General features: G+C 41.9%; 1 protein-coding gene across 2 annotated transcripts in view; it reads left to right on the top strand.

Moving 5' to 3' along the window:
- Positions 1–20,875, top strand: part of SNX3 (sorting nexin 3) — a 31,551-nt gene extending 10,676 nt beyond the window's left edge. The window contains exons 2-5 of one of the 2 annotated variants that reach the window (XM_069726257.1): positions 9,627–9,722; positions 18,825–18,949; positions 19,507–19,641; positions 19,744–20,875. In XM_069726257.1, coding sequence (XP_069582358.1) covers positions 9,627–9,722; positions 18,825–18,949; positions 19,507–19,612 — 327 coding nt within the window. In that variant the 3' untranslated portion in view covers positions 19,613–19,641; positions 19,744–20,875. Of the gene's footprint in view, positions 1–9,626; positions 9,723–18,824; positions 18,950–19,506 lie in introns of both variants that reach the window. The other variant, XM_069726256.1, reaches the window with a different exon arrangement.
- The last annotated feature ends 458 nt before the right edge of the window (positions 20,876–21,333 follow it).

A 21,333-nucleotide genomic window follows, 5' to 3' on the forward strand; every position in this document is an offset into this window, starting at 1 on the left:
CGAAGCTTTGCGTATGGTGAATAGCCTTAATGGTGAAGATTATTTCTAATAAGTTTTACAGGCCCTGGATATGCAGTACCTTTCCTCACTAGACTTTTCTGGGATACCAGTTTTAATGCATTTTTTGTGGTCATCTGAAAGAGGTTTCACTGTTTATAGATATGCAGTCTTATTGTGTACATGGTGTATTGTGACCTCAGTAATCCCAATTTCCTTACTGCCTGATGTAAAACGTGACTTGACAACTTTCCTATTTCAGGAAACTGAATCGCTGTCCTCAGCCATAAATCTGCACGGAGTTGATTCTTTAGCCCACTGAACAGTAAGACAGTGGAAGATCCGCTTATGTTTAGTGATATTTAAAGGCAGAGCAGTACATTCCGTTAAAAATGCTGAAATAGTTTAAAATAATTTCTGTGACCCCCCCCCCCCCCCCCCCCACCAAACTCAAGAACAAGGTCTGTGGAGGACTGTTTAAATGGAGCATTAGTTGAGCATGCAAGCCTGTGCTCTATTCATTGTATTTGCAACGGCTGTGGCTAGCTAAACTTTATACTGATTCTTTGTCAGTCCAATAGTCTGTGAATGGAGTAATTGCATGTATACTTGATCACCACGTCCTTTTAGATGGAGCTTAATTTGGGGGTGAAATCCTGCTACTGCAGCCTCCTGATAGGATTAAAGAAGGAGCCTTCCTCTTCCTCAAGTTAATCATCTAGGTACAGCTGTTGTAAATGACAGTGGGGTAAAACGTCTGTGATCCATGCAAAAAACAATTGTGGCCAGTGAATGAGGATATCGGCTGTCATATACATCCGACGCACCTTGCTTTTTCTCCTTCAGGGGGAGGTACCGTAATTACTTAACCTATCACCACCAAAATCGAAGGCGAGCATTCTGGAATGCTGTAGATAAGCCCCAGATGTATCCTGAAAGAGGAGAAAAAGAGGTTAGATAATACTCACCCAGAGGCGTTCCTGCTGCGGTCCGGTCCAGGGCCTCCCATCTTCTTACGATGACGTCCTCTTCTTGTCTTCATGCTCCGGCGCAGGCGTACTTTATCTGTGCTGTTGAGGGCAGAGCAAAGTACTGCAGTGCGCAGGCGCCGGGAAAGGTCAGAGAGGCCCAGCACCTGCACACTGCAGTACTTTGCTTTGCCCTCAACAGGGCAGACAAAGTACGCCGGAGCCGCAGCGTGAAGACAAGAGGACGTCCTCATAAGAAGATGGGAGGCCCTGGACTGGACCGCGACACCCATCGGATCGGACCGCCCGCCAAGGTGAGTATAATCTAACCTTTTTCTCATCTTTCAGGATACATCAGGGGCTTATCTACAGCATTACAGAATGCTGTAGATAAACCCCTGATGCCGGTGGGCTTAACTCGCCTTCGATTTTGGGGGTGACAGGTTCCCTTTAAAGGGAATCTGAATAGCAAAAACCTGCTGTCAATCTGAGAGCATCATGATATAGAGGTAGACACCCTGATTTCAGTGATGTCACTTACTAGGTTGCATGTTGTAGGGTGAATAAAATCAGTGCTTTTGTTGTGCAGCTTATTGTCTTGTGTCATGTAGTCCTGTTCTTTGGAACCTTTGCTCCACTACAGATTAGCAGGTTACTGCCTATGCACAGTGCACACAGAAAGCTTCCAATCAGTGGAATGGGTGGGGTTATACAGAACGCAGCATTCAGACACCTGCTACATCTGAAGCAAAACCCCAGCGATTTGATCAAAATAATAATACAGGCCAGTGGTACGTAGCTGGAAAAAAGCATGGTCTCTGCCCCCTAGGTGGCAATAACCTGGTGACAGATTATTTTTAATCCTTAGCGCTACAAAAAAAAGTTCTGAGGAATAAATACGCTTTGAAATGCATTGAAAAAAATGTTTAAAGGAAATCTTCAAAAGAAAATTGGTATTATTGAAATGATGACTTAGAGGAGTTTGGTTCAGACAAGTTATGTAAGAGATGAAACACAGATGGATTCTGGAGGGCTCCGAGATGCCTTTCCTCAAGGTTATTGGAGGAAATGTAATGCTGTGAAGCTGCTCTGGTGCTGGAAAGCTTCATCCACAATGCAAGTGATGGTGATCAGATATTGGCACCACTCTGTACAGCCCTTGTGCTGTGCAGCAGAAAGTACACACAAGTTCTTAGTGTTGGCAGATTAATGCATTTATCCGGTTTGGTCTATCTCCATGCTGGAAATTTTCTTTAAGTGTGTTGTATCTGCATATTAAAGGGTTAGTCCGGTCTAAAGCAAGAAGTCTGCAGTCACTGTCTGCTGTCAGGCTTCTCCGGTATCGGGAGGGGGTCAGTCATGTAACCTCAGTTATGCGATATGCAAACTCCCGGCCACATTCCAACTAGACTGTTTCTGGTCTCGCTCAATACACTTGCATTGAGCGAGGCTGTGCCCATCTAGTTGGAATGTGGCCGGCAGTATGCATATTGCATTCTTGTGGTCACAGGAGGATTCATAAGTGTGCAGTCTGTGACCAAAACAAGTTTTTCATGTGGAAATTACTTCAGGATTTTTTTTTCTAGTGATGCGTTTTATTACTGCTTAGCAAGCGTTTTTTTGAAGCGTTTGGTTGAAGATTTTTGATGACCTTTTTTCTGTAAGATTTGGCGGGGTGTGCATTCTTAGAATATTTTTTAAAATACATTAGGCAATGAATAAAACGCTAGTGTCCAAGATCCTATCCCAATATGTAGCAGGTGTGATAATAGTAATATTAGCAAATACCTCCAGTTAGAAATGTAGTATAGTGTTTCTGATTCTCTGTCTCTTTCCTCATGTGCAGACATTGCAGGACCTTAGGTATCCATTGTGACAGCTAGATGCTAGTAGTCGTAACCATGGATACCTAAGGTCCTGCAATGCCTGCTCATGAGGAAAGAGACCTATCGTATCAGAAGATCTATTCTACATTACTAATTGGATGTATTTGCTAATATTATTACACCTACTACATATTGGGATAGGATCTTGGACATGGGAATACCCCTATAAGTTGTGTCTTCTTGCATTCAACTTGCTTTCCCATTGAGTTTTATTGTAGAGTATGGAGCGGCTTCATAATGGAAAGAGAATGAAGAATGGGCGGCTCACTTCTATTTATTTATTTTTAGTCGCTTGGCATTTTGGAAGTCCGAAGACACTGAAAAGCCTGAACGTTTGAACAGCAACGTTATTTTACAGTAGAAATGGCTAGAAAAAGCCAGGCAAGCATTTTCTGAGTGGTATTTTTTCCCAGTCATCTTTCGAAGCTCCAAAAAAAGCTTGAAAAATAGCTGTGTAAAGAGAGCCTATTGGTGAAATGGCGTGGCTAGAATTGTGGCTATTAGCGTGGTGACCGTTCCTGGCCTCCAGCCATGCGGATCTTGGATCTGTATATTTGGCCGCATACATTAAGTGCGCAGTCAGTTTTGTGGTACTATTTGTTTTGCTTGGCCCCGGCTTCCAGTGCCGAGCCTTCTCCGTGAATGGCGCGCGGAGGTTGTGCAGCTGTAACAGTGCGCTTCTTGCCTCACATATTCCACCTCTTTTGTTTGTTTTCCCAAGCTCACTTCTGATGCTCACATCATTGAGATGCCCTTTTGAAAGTTAATTGGATATTAACATAAGCAATAAACAGTAAGCCGAAGTGAATAGCTTCTTTTTAAACTTTCAAACAACTATTTTAATGGAAATGTAAACCCAGCTGTATCAAGGCTACCTTGGCCTACTTGAAATGGCAGTATAAAAGTAGGCTCCATGGCAACCAGGCAGCTTTATGTTTATGTCTATGACTAGTCAAGCAGGATGAAAGAAGCCCCGCAGCATTATTCATTATGTTCATTGGCTTCTAAAAAGCATCCAGCAACAACATAAAGTGGTACTTGACTCTCTTCTAATTTCCAGTGTCTTTACTCTGTTTTCCTTTATGTGGAGAGGCTGGGAGGGAAGGATTTTAGGGATATGCAATTTACAGTGACTTCCTGCAAATTATAAATATTATTTAAAAGCTATATTCAGCCAGGTATTCCTGTGCTATAGCCTCCAGTAGTTTATCGTTTTGCAACAGGTATGTTTTACAAGCAGTAAATTAATGGCGAGTTGGCTGTGTAGCACAACAAAGCAAAGAATGTCCTAAACAAGATGTTTGGTGAAGAGGGCTTCAGAAAAGAGCTCCGATACCAAGTAGCTGCGTAATCCTCGCTGCATTGTTTCTGGGCAGCTTTTTCCCACACAGGATCCTATACCCTCTAACAAGCATTCAAGTGGCTTATTGGGTCCAAAGACAGTATTTACTGAAATGTATGTAATATTATGTACATAATACACTGCTTACATGCTGATTTGTTTGTACATTTATGTTTTTTTGATCCTACAGCTATGGTTGTTAGTACCTACCAGCTCAGTTTACCAAAGGGAACCTGACATCAGGATCTGCCCCTATTAACTTGACAGTGCTGCTTTCACCATTCAATGCTGATTTTTAATAACCTCAATGTTATGGAAGAGTTTCCAGCATGATTGTAAAATCCAGATTATAATCTCTTGGTGCCACATATTCTAATTAGATAGTCGGAAAGGCGAGCACTAAAGGCCCCTTCACATTAAGCGACGCTGCAGCGATACCGACAACGATCCGGATCGCTGCAGCGTCGCTGTTTGGTCGCTGGAGAGCTGTCACACAGACCGCTCTCCAGCGACCAACGATGCCGGTAACCAGGGTAAACATCGGGTAACTAAGCGCAGGGCCGCGCTTAGTAACCCGATGTTTACCCTGGTTACCATCCTAAAAGTAAAAAAAACAAACACTAGATACTTACCTACCGCTGTCTGTCCTCCAGCGCTGCGCTCTGCTTCTCTGCACTCCTCCTGTACTGTCTGGGAGCCGGAAAGCAGAGCGGTGACGTCACCGCTCTGCTTTCCGGCTCACAGCCAGTACAGGAGGAGTGCAGAGCGCAGCGCTGGAGGACAGACAGCGGTAGGTAAGTATCTAGTGTTTGTTTTTTTTACTTTTAGCATGGTAACCAGGGTAAACATCGGGTTACTAAGCGCGGCCCTGCGCTTAGTTACCCGATGTTTACCCTGGTTACCAGTGAAGACATCGCTGGATCGGTGTCACACACGCCGATCCAGCGATGTCAGCAGGAGTCCAGCGACCAAATAAAGTTCTGGACTTTCTTCAGCGACCACGATCCCCGCTGGGAGCTCGGCATAAGCTATAGAAGGGCTATGGCTGTCACTGTTAGGAGCAGTGCCCGCACCGTGGGCCACTTAACTCTCTAAACGCCCTGATCGATAGTGATTGCAGCATTTAGATGGCTGGAGAGGGAGGAGGCTCCCTTTAGATCGGCACCCCTTCGATGTCTTCGAATAAAGCAGTCATCACTTTTACCATATAGTGAACGGCATTAAAAAATAAATAAATCCTGAATTGATGTTTTTTGTTCATTCTGGCCCCCAAAAATCAGAATATAAGCTGATCAAAAAATGTTATGTGCCTGAAAACAGTACCAATAAAAACGTCAAATCGTCCTGCAAAAAACAAGCTGTTACATGACTTGGTCAGCAGAAATATAAGAAAGTCATATCTCCCAAATATGGCGATGCAAAAAAAAAAAAAGTGTCTTAGCGTGTGATAGCTTCCAAACATAAAAACCCAATATAAATCTGGCCTCGCTGTAATCACACCGACCCAAAGAATAAAGTCACCTAATCACTTATACGGCATGAGGAACAGCATAAAAATTAAATAAAAGCAATTCTTCACCTACTATTGATTTGTTCATTCTGTCTCCCAAAGATCGCAGTAAGTCTCCGCTCACATTTATGTGATTCAGACAGAACCCCCGGCTGAAGAGTCTCTGTGATGAAGCAGATGACGACACTGTGGACTCCATCTGGCCTATGATTCAGTGGCATGCGTCTTTCTAAGTTTATATAAAAACGAAGTCGGCCACAGTTTTTTGCACCTTTGAGAAGAGAGCAGACAGAGCAACATATGGAATGTTGCCACGGTCAGCAGAAATTGTGACATTTTTGCCCATTTCCCTGTGTGAAAATGTAAAATTTAGGGCTAAACCAACATTTTTGTGGTTTAAAAACGTAATTATTTTTTTCTTCACATTCCAACGATTTAAAATTCTGTGACACACTCGTATCAACATGTACCCTTAGATGAATTTATTAAGCTGTGTAGTTTGTAAAATGAGGTCACTTATGGGGCGGTTCTGCTTAAATTTACCACTAACATGAAGTACAATGTGGCCCAAAAAACATTCTCGGACTCTGGGATACATTCTGGTCATCTCTGGTCCTTCGCGCAATGCATCCTTGGGAACGGAGGCCACCGCTTGCACCGCTGAGAGCCGGGGGACGTCAGAAGGTAAGTATATCCATATTTATTTTTATTCTTTTTTTTTTTATATGAATATGGATCCCAGGGCCTGAAGGAGAGTCTCCTCTCCAGATCTTGGGAACCATCCGCACCGCACACGCCGTATAAGATGACCCCCAACTTATACGGCGAGTATATCCCAAACTCCATATTTTATATGGAAAAGTTGGGGGTCGTCTTATACGCCCAGTCGTGTTGTACACCCAAAAATACGGTACTTGTTTTATCTTTGTCTGGTGATCTGAATCATTTAAGTGTGACAAACATGCAAACGAATAGGAAATCAGGAAGGGGGCAAACACATATTTTCACTACAGTATGTGGTCTTCATATATTCCTAGCTTTCGTAACTCCCAAGTATTAGTAACCGAACAATTTGTGGAGAAGACAGGCATTTCCAAGACTTTCAGAGTTTGGTAGAAAAAGCATTGTGACTATAATTTTACAATCCAAAAAAGAAGCATCCTATAACTATTAATATGTCAAAAGTTCAGGCTAAGGGAAAAGCATGGTAAAGTGAGATCAATTGGCACTTCTACCTTTTTGCATTGTAGCGTTAAACTTGATCTGTTATTTCAGTGATTAACTTTATAGACTTCCGTATATGAAAATTCTTCTAAACGGTTTTCACAAGCTTGATCTTTGCAGGGTCACTAGAAGAGAGCAGCTAATCCCCTTCTGTAAAGTAATTTGAGAGGAGTGAATGTGAAATGCAAAGTATCACCTGCAGAAAAGCCTGAGCTGCGAAGCTTTCCATCCTCTGCACCAGCGCTGCATGTATAGAGATGTAATAAGAGAGACCCGATACCATTCTTAATACCAGATTTGCTATCCTGCGGTCTGGGTGACCTCTCTTCTACACAGAAATCGATTATACAAACACTGCGTATGTCCAGGTTTGACTTCACCTTAATGAGAGGTTTGCTGCTTGTAATTAATCCTGACTCATGTTTTCACAGCTAGAGGCTTTAATCCATAAAGAATGTGTTCTTGGATTTAGTTTGGTTTTATTTCTTAATTCTTCCCTGGGATAATATTGCAGGTTTAATGTAATTTTAGTGTACAGACTAGAACAGAGCTTCATGATATTTGTATTCGTATCTGACTTCGTTGGTGGATCTGCAGACACACTGTCCCTTTCCGACCCCATAGTAAATTGGTAAATTGCAAGGTTTCTAAACAGATAAAGCACAATATTATATATTGTTGAACTGGAATCCCTTAAATTAAAGATAAAAAAAAATTTATATGGTTTTATCTAGATATTGCTGTTTATGTATTTTTCCAAGCGTCTACATCATGTGTTCAGTGTTTCTGGTCACACATGCTCAGTAGCTTATTCCTACCACCTGGCTCCATTTGTTGCAGATAGTTGCTACTACTGTATAGACTATACAGTAACAATCCTTTCACTAATACAAACTGGGCTTTAGTCTACTTTTACACTTGCCGTGTTTCTTGACGGCCCGTTACAGGCCTTTTTTGAGGGCTGTATCGCCGCAAAAAAGGTGGTCTGCTGCAATAACAGACCGCAGAAAACTTGCGGATCGCTGTTTTTCAGTTTCCCAATACTATGGAAGAAGTGTTGGGGAAAAAAAGGCGTTCTGCAAAACCGGAAGTGACGGTGCACCGCAAAAACGGAATTGATTTCTCAATGGGGGCCGTGTCCGTACGCCGTGAAAAAGATTGAGCAGGCTCGAACTTTTTTCACGGCGGCAAATACGGCCATACGGCGCACCGTGGAATTTTTTCAATTTTGAAACGGCCAGGAAAAACACGGTAAGTGTAAAAGAAGCCTAAATTGGTTGTGCCGACTTGTGACTACTCAGATTGCACCCACTGCGCGCTGCGAGGACGCTGGTGCCAGCAATGGTCCTGTGACTGCAAATAAATGCTCTATGCATTCTCCCCACCACATTCCGACTGGACGGTTTCCAGCCTCGCTCAATACACTTGCATTGAGCGAGGCTGCGCCAATCTAATCGAATGTGGCCTGAAGGCTGCATATTGCATATTTTGGATCACAAGACCACTGTTTTCGATACCGGAGAATCCTCACAGCACGTAGTGCACGCGATGTGAGGATTTACAAGTCTGCAGTCTCACAGCTCTAGACCAGACAACCTCTTTAAAAGGATTGCGTCACCAGGTATTTGCCACCTAGTATGAGAGCAGCATAATGTAGCAAGAGACCCTGATTCAGTGATGTCACTGAGCGGCGTGCAGCAGTTTTGATAACTTTTCTGCAATGTATTATCACTAGAGGACTAGTTAGCCTTCTGCTTTGTAGTGCCATTCGAAGTACTGATTGACAGATTTCTGTGTATAGGCTTGAATCAGCCACTGCCCCTACATCATTCTCACATGGGGTAGGAAAAACCTGGTGAAAGATTCCCTTAGAATAAATCAAGATGCAGATAAACATAGCAGTGCCATTCCAGCAATCATTGGCGCTGCTTTTTCACAGTGATGTGACATTGGTGTGTCACCCGCCTGCTGCTTTCAATAGGCAATGAGCGGCATCCCGTCCACTGCAGTCTTTGCTGTTTAGTCAAAGTGGAACTTCACCCTGACGGAATATTGATGAGCCACAGCGGGCACGTGACGCAACAGTATCTTGTCACCACCGGTAACAGCGAGGCGGTGGTGGAACGGTGCCATTGCTGGAGGTGAGTATACATGGTTATTTGTTTTCATTTGGATTGCGAATTGATGAAACTGGGGGAGTACAGTAGTGGACAGCTCCTTTAAGACATACCAGACTCTAAAGGAAGAGTTTGATGATGCTATGCAATATATTATAATGTAAATGTTTAGTTATGACAAAACTATATTTGCCGACCTTGTGAACATTGTCTGAGCTCATAATTGCTATTCATAGTAATGGCACCGTGGAGTGGACTTTGTCCTAAAATCGTTTTTTCACTGTTAAAATGTGTTGGTTTGTTTACTAGTAATCATCCTTTATTCCAATATTCTAATTAGGTGCTTGGTGCACCCTAGGGATGTTAACAGGGTTTGGTGCCCCTTCCCACCTACGTGTTATAAAACTGCCCTCCTCTTCAATGATTACCAGCTTTGGCCTCACTGAAATTGTGAGCTAGCCTTTGATTGCGTACTGAGGCATGTGCCAGATGGACTCCAGAGGAAAAGTTGTTCTGAACAGGTGCTGATATTTGATTGTTGAAATTTCTTTAAAGAAAGTGACAATTAATATTTTGTTACAGACTAATCTGCCAATTTTTAAACTGAAGGAATCGAGCGTCCGCAGAAGATACAGTGATTTTGAGTGGTTAAGGAGTGAACTTGAAAGAGAAAGCAAGGTAAGTGATCAGATTAGCTAATGCACATTTCATTATATGCATGTTTTTCACAGATTTACGACTATTTCATAATACAAGCTGAATACATTACTAAATTGTTTACTTTGAGGCTTGTGCTTTTACTTAAAAAATATGTGAAATGGTGAAAATTTCTCTTTGGAATATTTAAATGTGTATGTTATGTGTCTTAGGGCTTGTTTTCACTTGCGAGAAACACGTCCGTGTCTTGCATGTGGAAACGAAGCTCTGGTGCCGGTACTCCGGAGCGGAGCGTGCGGCCGCATAGCAACACATGGAGCCGCATGCTCCGCTCCGGAGTGCCGGCACCAGAGCTTCGTTTCCACATCCGAGACACGGACGTGTTTCTCGCAAATGGAAACAAGCCCTTAGAGATGTTTTCTTGCAATGCCGCCCTCCTGTTGCTTCATCGCTCCCTGGCATCACCCTGTTGAGGGCAGAGCAAAGTACTGCAGTGTGCAGGCGCCAGGCCTCTCTGACCTTTCCCAGCGCCTGCGCACTGCAGCACTTTCCTCTGCCCTCAATAGGGCAGATAAGCACGCCTGCGCCGGAGCGCGATGCCGGGGAGCGAAGAAGCAACAGGAGGGTGGGATCGCAAGAGGATGGGAGACGCCGAACCTGAGCCTGCGACACCCATCGGACCGGACCGCCCCCCTGGGTGAGTATAATAAAACTTATTTTTCTTATCTTTTAGGTCGGACCAGGGGCTTATCTACAGCATTATAGAATTATAGAATGCTGTATATAAGCCCTGAAAGGCAGTGGCCTTATCTTATATCGTATCTTATATACTCCTCCAGTAAGAACCAGGGACAGTGCCAGCACCGCCCCTGGCTGTTCAACCCCCAAAATGCTGCGATCGATAATGATCACAGCATTTTGAAAGTAGGGGGCTCCCTCTTGCTTCAGATCCCCACCTCAGCAATGTCCTTGTGGGAGCCCGATTGTTGTCATGGTGACCCGAGGTCCCCATGCTACGGAAAGCATCTTCAATTTGGTTCAGAGCATGGTCTAAGATATTTCTGTTAGTGCAGTACTAACAGGTAAAAGCGTTGCGTTGCTGGTGCATTGTGATGCTTTATACCAGCAATCAGACTAACGAAAGTAAAATTCTCATTGAGGGAATAAATGGAAAAGTGTATAAAATATATATATATATATATTTTTTTTTTAAATTAAACCCATAAATATGTATTTTTATGTAAAGAAATAAAAAGTACACACATTTGGTATTGCTGCATTCAGAACGACCCAATCTGTAAAAATGTAGAATTAGTTAACCCCTAGAGTGATTGCTGCAAAAATATGTAGCAAACAATGGTTTTTCATCATGCCACTGGAAATAACGTGGAATAAAGCACGACAAAAAAAACTTTAAATAAAAATTGTATAGCTGAAAACATCATCTTGTCCCGCAAAAAAAATCCGCCATGAAGCGATCCAAAAACAATATTTCTCCAATAAAATAGTTTTTGTGTAAAAGCAAGAAAACAAAAAAAATGTATAAAAATGAAGTATTGCTATAACCGTACTGACCCCCAAAAATAAAACCTGCCTTATCAAGTTTACCACACGGTGAACGGCAAAAAAAAAAAAATAAACCAAAAATCAATCTGAGTCGCTGGTTTTTGTTCATTCTGCCTAATGGTACCAATAAAAACGTTGACTTATCCCGTGAAAAAAACAACCCTCACGTGACTCCGGCAGCAGAATTATAGGAAATTGCAGCTCTATAAATCTGGTATCGCTGTAATCGCACTAAAGAATAAAGTCGTCTAATCACTTATACTGTACAAGGAACAAAAAACAGTTCTTACATGCTGTTGATTTGTTCATTCTGTCTCCCAAAGATCGCAGTAAAGTTTGGCGCATATATTTTATGCGCTATACGCTGAGTACTTACACTGGGGTTTCCATGTAAACCTCAGAAATACATGATTCAGACAGAACCCGTGGCGGAAGATTTCCTATAATGAGGCAGATACACATATTTGGTATAGTTCAGAATCGCCCGATTATCAATAAAAAAAAAAAATTAACCTGATCGCTAAATGGCATAGCGAGAAAAAAAAATCAAAACGTCAAAATTATGTTTTTTTTGGGTCGCCGCAACATTGTATTAAAATGCAATAACGAGCGATCAAAAGACCGTATCTGCACAAAAGTGGTATCATTAAAAACATCAGCTCGACACAAAAAATAAGCCCTCACCCGATCCCAGATCACGAAAAATTGAGACGCTACGGGTAATGAAAATTTTTTTTAAGCAAATTTTGGAAAAAATTTTTACCACTTAAATAAAAGAGAACCTAGACATGTTTGGTGTCTATGAACTCGTAATGACCTGGAGAATCATAGTGGCAGGTCAGTTTTAGCATTTAGTGAACCTATCAAAAAAGCCAAGCAAAAAACTAGTGTGGCAATGCACTTTTTTTTTTTTGCAATTTCATCGCATTTGTAATTTTTTTTTTTTTTTTTTTTTCCACGTTTTCTCTTACCCAACATCCTAAAACCAATGGTATGTTTCCAAAGTACAACTCGTCCCGCAAAAAATAAGCCCTCACATGGCCATATTGATGGAAAAAGAAAAAAGTTATGGCTCTGGAAAGAAGGGGAGCAAAAAACAAAAACAGCTCTGGGGGTGAAGGGCTTAGTAGAAAAAAATAAGTTTTGTAAATTTCCTTGAAAAATTGCTGCTACAATTTTAAACCTTCTGACATCCAAACAAAATAGATGGATTGTTTTTAAAAATGGTGCTGGTATATAGCAGACATGAGGTAAATGATATTGTGACTATTTTGTGTGGGGTATGGCTCTCGGGATTAAAGGGATAATTAAAGTTTGAAAATTGCTAATTTGTAGAATTTTTTTTCTTCATATTTCTGATGTTTTTATAAATAAACAAAATATTGACACAAATTTACCATTAACTTGAAGTACAATATGTCACAAAGAAACCAGTCTCCTAATCACTGAGATCCGTTGAAACGTTTGAGTTATTACCACATAAAGTGACAGTGGTGAAATTTTGAAAAAGGGCTAAAAGTCCTAGTTAAATGGTAACTTATAAGGCATATCTGCATATTATAAACAGTCATCATGTCAAAAAAAGATACCCATAAATGCAGAGGACAATGTGACCTATCATCACTGTCATTCACAACACTACCATAAAAAAGATGATACTCTAGTCCAAATTAATCAAAAAATACAAGACTGTATTATTTAAAATTACAGACATAAGTGAGAGGGAAAGAAAAACATAACCATAACCCTAAAAGCATGCTGTGCAAAAAGTAAGGGAGCACATCTCCCTGGGCATCTACTGCTAGGCATATAATGCTGGTGACTGACCTCTCTCAACAATAATAAACATTTACCAACATATATAGAAAGCCAGTCCTCTGTAGATCACCCACTATCAACCATGATCACACCTCAGAATAGCTGAACTTTTAATTTTTCATTGATATTACCTTAGAGTAATGTGGTCAGGCTGTCCAGGGAGCGTGCACCATTCCCAACGCGCGTTTCGGTGAAGCACCTTCGTCAGGGGTCATGTGACACAATAACGCTGTGAGTTTAAAAAGACTGAGCCCGGAAATATATAGCGCATGAAACCGGAAGTAATCCTCCGTCACCATGACACCCACGGCGCCCTCCGGCAACAACATAACGAGGGCAGAAGGGGCAAACATGGGAGCCCCATGTGGTCACCACCACCCGACCCCAGTGCGGAGGTCAGTCAGGCTCCGCAATACCAAAAAACAAGGGGTAAACAAAGTATCTAGCACATAACACTGGAAGTTGTGCGGCGTCGCCATGACAACCACGATGCCAGCCGCCAACAACCCTGCGAGCAGGAGGGGCGATCACAGGGGCCCCACGTGATCACCACCACCGGACAGCAAACGCCGCAGTACCAGGACACCAATAGATGGTAAACATGAAACCACAGGCATATTGCATGGTATATTAGAAGTTTCAAGCCGAAAAAACAATACGAATGTATCAGCATATAGGTAAAATTTAAACTGAAATATTAGCTCAATTAAGCCACGATTAACCTATATGTATACTTAAATACCTTATAAAAAATATGCTGATATTATGAAAGATATCAATCATACACTCCAAACAAGTGTTATTACCCATACTGCCATGGCAACCGTACACTGACTCTATCGATCGTGATCAATAACATCAAAAGCAAGAATATCAAAAACAATTAATACACCGCGAACTAACGACCATAATCACAAGCGAAGCAAATGCATAACCGGCAAAAGCCGTGTTGAGCCCAATTGGAAACAATAGAGACCCAAGACCCAGTGCATCCTATCTTTATATTATTTAAGCATGACATCCCAACATTTATATCAACAATAGATGGTGGCCTGATTCTAACGCATTGGGTATTCTAGAATATGTATATAGTTTATTTATGAAGATTTTAGAATAATACATTGAATACACAGGATTCGGCCGGCCGGACTGCGCCTGTCGCTGATTGATCGCGGCCGGCCACGTAGTATATAGTAGCCCACATAGTAAATAGCACAGCCACGTAGTATATAGCACAGCCACGTAGTATATAGCACAGCCACGTATATAACTATTTTTTATTATTTTTAACTTTAGATCTTTTTACTATTGATGCTGCATAGGCAACATCAATAGTAAAAAGTTGGTCACACAGGGTTAATAGCACCGTTAACGGAGTGCATTACACCGCGGCATAACGCGGTCCGTTAACGCTGCCATTAACCCTGTCTGAGCGCTGACTGGAGGAAGGAGCGGCCATTTTGCCACCGGACTCTGCCCATCGCTGATTGGTCGCAGCAAAACAGCCACGACCAATCAGCGACTTGGGATTTCCGTGACAGACAGAAAGACGGAAGTGACCCTTAGACAATTATATAGTAGATAAGCATTGCTCATATACACTTGGTGTACAAAAATAAGCACATTATAGTCCTATGTGATGCCACGTCTCCACATTTTCCAACTTGACAGCATTCCACGAATCGTCATAATAATTTAAACTTGTATGTTAACAAGGTATAGTCGTTCTCATAGGCGAAAAGGGACAGTAGTCTACGGCAAACTCTTCCTTGGTCATAGACACGGTATTATCCGGGCAAAGATGCTATCTATATACATAATTGTCTAAGGGGTACTTCCGTCTGTCTGTCTGTCCTCTGTCACGGATATTCATTGGTCGTGGCCTCTGTCTATCATGGAAATCCAAGTCGCTGATTGGCCGCCGCAAAACAGCCACGACCAATCAGCGACGGGCACAGTCCGGAAGAAAATGGCCGCTCCTTACTCCCCACAGTCAGTGTCCCCGGCGCTCCGCTCCCCGCAGTCAGTGTCCCCGGCGATCCGCTCCCCGCAGTCAGTGTCCGCGGCGCCCCGCTCCCCGCAGTCAGTGTCCCCGGCGCCCGCTCCATACCGCTAACACAGGGTTAATGCCGGCGGTAACGGACCACGTTATGCCGCGGGTAACGCATTCCGTTACCACCGCTATTAACCCTGTGTGTCCCCAACCTTTTACTATTGATGCCGCCTATGTGGCATCAATAGTAAAGGAAAGTAATGTTGAAAAATAGTAAAAAAAAACAAAAAAAAAACCTGCTATACTCACCCTCCGTTGTCCGCAAAGCCGCTGGAGCCTGCCGCCATCTTCCTTTCCCAGCGATGCTTTGCGAAATTACCCATAAGACCTAGCGGTCTCACGAGACCGCTAAGTCATTTGAGTAATTTCGCAAAGCATCCTGGGAACGCAAGATGGCGGCAGCCGCGCGCCCATCTGCACAGCGCCGTTGGATCCCAGGAAGCGGAGACACAGGATGCAGAGGAGCAGCGACAAGCATGGTTACTACGTATGTTAGACTACAAGGGGCCCTCAGATCGTTAGGTGAGTATGTTTATTTTTTATTTTTTTAACCTGTGACATACATGGCTCGGTAATATAGTACGTCACTGGGCAATGTACTACGTGGCTCTGTGCTGTATACTACAAGGCTGGGCAATATACTACGTAACTAGGCAATATACTACGTGGCTGTGCTGTATACTACGTGGCTGGGCAATATACTACGTCGCTAGGCAATATACTACGTGGACATGCATATTCTAGAATACCCGATGCGTTGGAATCGGGCCACCATCTAGTATCTAATATATAAAGCTGAATGTGTGTGTGTCCGGGATTGGCATCTGCACCTTCGCAGCTACAGCCACGAAATTTTGCACAGTCACACGTCTGGACCCCGAGAGCGTCATAGGCTATGTTGTGAGGTGAAATTTTAACCCCGCATGTTCCAATTCACCAAACAATTTTGCCCCTTTCTACATAATGGGTAAAAAGTGAAAGGAAAAGTGTTGGAGGCAAATTGACAGCTGCCAGATGTGAACAAGGGGGACTTAAAGAATGAGAGCGATGGCGCAAAAGAGTATATACCGTACAGTTGCTAAGGTGGGGCCCGACATGGGATACTCACCACACACAGGGATATGAACACACACACAAAAGGCGCCACACACTACCACGTGCTTGAACACATCTACCACCCTCAGCACACATTTCACCACACATACACCAACCTCGCCACATAAAAGTCGAAACACAAAACTCGCCACGCTCAAAACTCGCCACGCGCAAAACTAGGCTCATGCAAAACTCGCCACACGTGCAAAACTCACCTCATGGAAAACTCGCCACATGCAAAACTTGCACACGCGGAAAAATTGCCACATGCACAAAAGTTGCAACACATGCAAAAGTTGCCTCACACAAAACTTGCACATACTCAAAACGCACCACACATAAAACTCGCCACGCGCAAAACTCGCCATGCGCAAAACTTGCTGCAAACAACTTGCTACACTAACCTGTCACATGCAACTCGACACACAAAAATTTGCTACACGCATGTCGCCACACAAAACTCATCTCACAAATATCGCTACATGCAGCTCGCCACATGCAACTCCACACACACAACTTGACACATGAAATTCGCCCTAAAACACACAAGTCTGGTATTATCCTTCAAAAATAAAAATCTGATTAATAAGCAGACAAACTACAAGAGCAACAAATGTACCATATAGGAAATACGGCAGCTGTCAGTCACATGACCTGTCTATTACTGTATGTGTTAGCTAATATATACTGCCAGGGGGGAGGGCTTCATGTTGGCTGGGGATTTATCAGGCTGCCAATTTAGCTTACAAATACTGAGGTAAAAATACTGACCAAATAACGTGTGAACGCGGTCTAATACAGGAGGAGATGACATACAGATATATACTATTTACAGGAGAGATGACACACAGGTATATACTATATACAGGGGAGACGACACACAGGTGTATATACTATATACAGGAGGAGATGACATGCAGGTATATACTATATACAGGAGAAGATGACACACACGTATATACTTTATACAGGAGGAGATGACACACAGGTACATACTATATACAGGAGGAGATGACACACAGGTACATACTATATACAGGAGGAGATGACACACAGGTACATGCTATATACAGGAGGAGATGACACACAGGAACATACTATATACAGGAGGAGATGACACACAGGTACATACTATATACAGGAGGAGATGACACACAGGTACATACTATATACAGGAGGAGATGACACACAGGTACATACTATATACAGGAGGAGATGACACACGTATATACTATATACAGGAGGAGATGACATACAGGTGTATACTATATATAAGGGAGATGACAAACATGTATATACTGAGGTGAAAATGAGGGGTGTGAGGTGACAATGAGTGGTGTGAGGTGACATTGAGGGGTGTGAGGTGACATTGAGGGGTGTGAGGTGACATTGAGGGGTGTGAGGTGACATTGAGGGGTGTGAGGTGACATTGAGGGGTGTGAGGTGACATTGAGGGGTGTGAGGTGACATTGAGGGGTGTGAGGTGACAATGAGGGGTGTGAGGTGACAATGCGGGGTGTGAGGTGACAATGCGGGGTGTGAGGTGACAATGAGGGGTGTGAGGTAACAATGAAAAGGTGTGAGTGCGAAATGAGGAGTGAGGGGAAAATAGTGGAGTGATCGGAAAATGACAGATGTGAGGTCGAAATGACAAGTGTTGGGGAGGAATGAGAGGAGTGAGGGGGAAAACGAGAAGTGTGTGAGGGGGGGAAATGAGGAGTGTGTGAGGGGGGGAAATGAGGAGTGTGTGTGTGTGTGTGTGTGGGGGGGGGGGGAGGGGAATGAGGAGTGTGAGGTGCTATAACTAACCACAGATATTTACTATGGCCAGGCAACTATATATATATATATATATATATATATATATATATATATATATATATATATATATATATATATATATATATATATATATATATATATATATATATAAAAATATATATATATATATAATTTCGTATCTTTCTCACACCGTGGGTGTCATGGTGACGAAGTATTACTTCCGGTTTTAATGTGCGATGTTTTTCCAGGCTCAGTCTTTTTAAACTCACAGCGTTATTGTGTCACATGTCCCCTGACAAAGGTGCTTCACCGAAACGTACTTTGGGGTGGGCGCAAGCTCCCTGGACATCCTGACCACATTACTCTAAGGTAATATCAATGAAAAATTAAAAGTTCAGCTATTCTGAGGGGTGATCATGGTTGATAGTGGGTGATCTACAGAGGACTGGCTTTCTATATATGTTGGTAAATGTTTATTATTATTGAGAGAGGTCAGTCACCAGCATTATATGCCTAGCAGTAGATGCCCAGGGAGATGTGCTCCCTTACTTTTTGCAAAGCATGCTTTTTAGTGTTATGGTTATGTTTTTCTTTCCCTCTCACTTATGTCTGTAATTTTAAATAATACAGTCTTGTATTTTTTGATTAATTTGGACTAGAGTATCATCTTTTTTATGGTAGTGTTGTAAAAGTCATAGTTCTAGCTGTAGCTGCTCTGAAAATGATGCCACCTTCTGAGCAGACATATTGGCCAAGACTCACAATTGATCCATACGCCTGATTTCTTTATTTTCACCTCTTTATCTTAGGTTGTGGTGCCCCCTCTACCTGGCAAGGCTCTTTTTCGGCAGCTTCCATTCAGAGGAGATGAAGGAATCTTTGATGAATCTTTCATCGAGGATAGAAAGCTTGGGCTTGAGCAATTTATAAACAAGTAAGTGTGATCCTCTGCGTCTCAAGTGCTAGGAAATGCTTCAGCAGTATATAAAAGACTGTATAACAGGGGGGCACAGTTTAATCCCTGCACTGAATGAGTTAAAACAAATCCTCCTTATTGCTGACCTTCTGTTTGTTGTGTATAGTTAATGTATGCAGATTGCCTGCGAAATTGATGGCGCTGAAACAAATAGTTACGTGCTATACCATAGCTCTCCCTGGTTTCAACATATGCCCTATTGCTGGAACAATGCCGCTTACAAAGGCGGGGTAATCATTTGCATTGATTGCAGATTGTGGTATTATCTCTAGTTGTAAAATGTGCCCAGTGTACTTAATCACCTTCTTTACATCACTGCTGATTTTATGCAATACTTTAATATTTTCATATAATTCATAAGATTTGGGTGGGTTTGCAGGGCAGAATTGCCCTTGAAATATAAGTCATAGAAATGATAATGGCATTGAAAAGACCATGCCCTCCTTATATTTGCTGACGTATGGATTGACCTGTTTTATGACTTATTTTTTTTCCTTTGTTCTTTTTACTTGCAGAGTTGCTGGTCACCCGTTGGCCCAAAACGAACGTTGCCTTCATATTTTTCTACAAGATGAAATTATCGACAGGAACTACACACCATCCAAAATAAGACATGCTTGATAACTGGAAGCAATTGACACCCTATGACTGTAAAACATTATTTTATTATATTGTTGGCATGTTACAATCGGCTGTAATAAATGTAACATACTAACCTCTATATTACTCTACAATGTTACTTTTCATTTCAGCTCCAGAAGCGGGTTCAATTGCCACTAAAGTATATGATCACACACTGAACCTCAAGGTGCTTGGACAGGATTCGCTGATGATTTTTTTTTTTTTTTATTATTATTACTTGTTCTAAGCCAAATTGAAACATGACAGCATGTATTTCCAGCACTACAGTAAAGATTCAGACTGTGACAAGAGGCTTGTGTTCATAAAGGGTTACCTAAGTCAGTATGTCTGTTGTAAAAGAAGTCATTCGTGATGGAAAGACAAAAGTGTTAACTGAGTTGTATTCAGTTGTATTCAGGTCTTCCAGGAAAAGTCCGTTTCTGTGTAGCTTGCCTGACATGAGCCTCTCACACTAAGAAATGTGAAAGTCCTTATTATAGTCAGTCGCCTTGCGTCGGGAATCTTGCAGCATCTTTGGCAGTCATTTCTCCCGTCCTTTGTGGGTAATGCCTTATTGTTTTGCCATTTGTTCTCCTTTTGTGTTTATTGTTCACGTTTAGCATAATCTTTTTTTTTTTTTTTTTTTTTCCCATTTGGAAAGTCATCATTCAATTTCTGCCTTTTCCAGCTGAGGACTTGGATGAAATAATGTTTGTTGAGGACCAAGATCACTTTACAGTAATCACTGATCTGATTGTAATAGATGCTCACTATAATTGCCTTTTTTCTTTTTATCATAAAAGCTGCTGTCACCTTGGCAGTGACACTACTCTTGTGGGATTACTGGCATTTTGTTCTTAATTGGAAAACAATAGTCTAGCTGTCCCTCTCTCATAACACATCATTTATCATATATATATATATATATATATATATATATATATATATATATATATATATATATATATATATATATATATATATATATCTATATCTATATCTATATCTAGGAATAATTAGATTGGCAGCTAACTAGCACTAACAAAGAGTCTCACTAGAATGTTTCTATTCCATATTATCTTGTGCCACTATCGTACTCTGTATATCTTCACGTGTAATCTTTGCATACTGAAACTCCTCAAAGCTTGCAAAAGACTTTATAATAAATGTTACAAAGAAATTTATACAAGTATAAAACATCTTTATATGACTTGTTTGAATTTTTGAAATACAAATATGAAAATAAAAATCTTTTATTTACAATGTTTTTGATTTAATTTTTCAGTGCATCCTGACAAGAAGCATGCATATGGTTTTTCGATTTACTCCGCTTCGAGTATGAACGCCACGTTGAGAAATACACAAAACCGTGGCATCCTATTATTGAGTTTAGTAATGGTTGTCTGAGGGATGTTATGCCACACTGATGCTCTCATCCGCTGCTGGCAGCTCATTTTTCAATTTCTGATGAATGATGTCCCAATTGTGCTCGATGAATGACAAGTCCAGAGACACTGCAGGCTATGATAGCATGTTTAGTCCACGCAGGCTTTCCATAGTAGCATGCACAATTTGTGGTCTGGTCATTTAAGTGAAATGGCTATACTATTGGATCCACCACCAAATCAACGTGTTAGTGTACCTGGAATGAACACTAGAGGGACCAGGCTACCATTCATTATGTCACCCCACACCATTTAATCCTGGGAGCAGGGTTGGTG

The sequence above is a fragment of the Ranitomeya imitator genome, chromosome 5 (genome assembly GCF_032444005.1).
Source record: "Ranitomeya imitator isolate aRanImi1 chromosome 5, aRanImi1.pri, whole genome shotgun sequence".
Classification (NCBI taxonomy): Eukaryota; Metazoa; Chordata; class Amphibia; order Anura; family Dendrobatidae; genus Ranitomeya; species Ranitomeya imitator.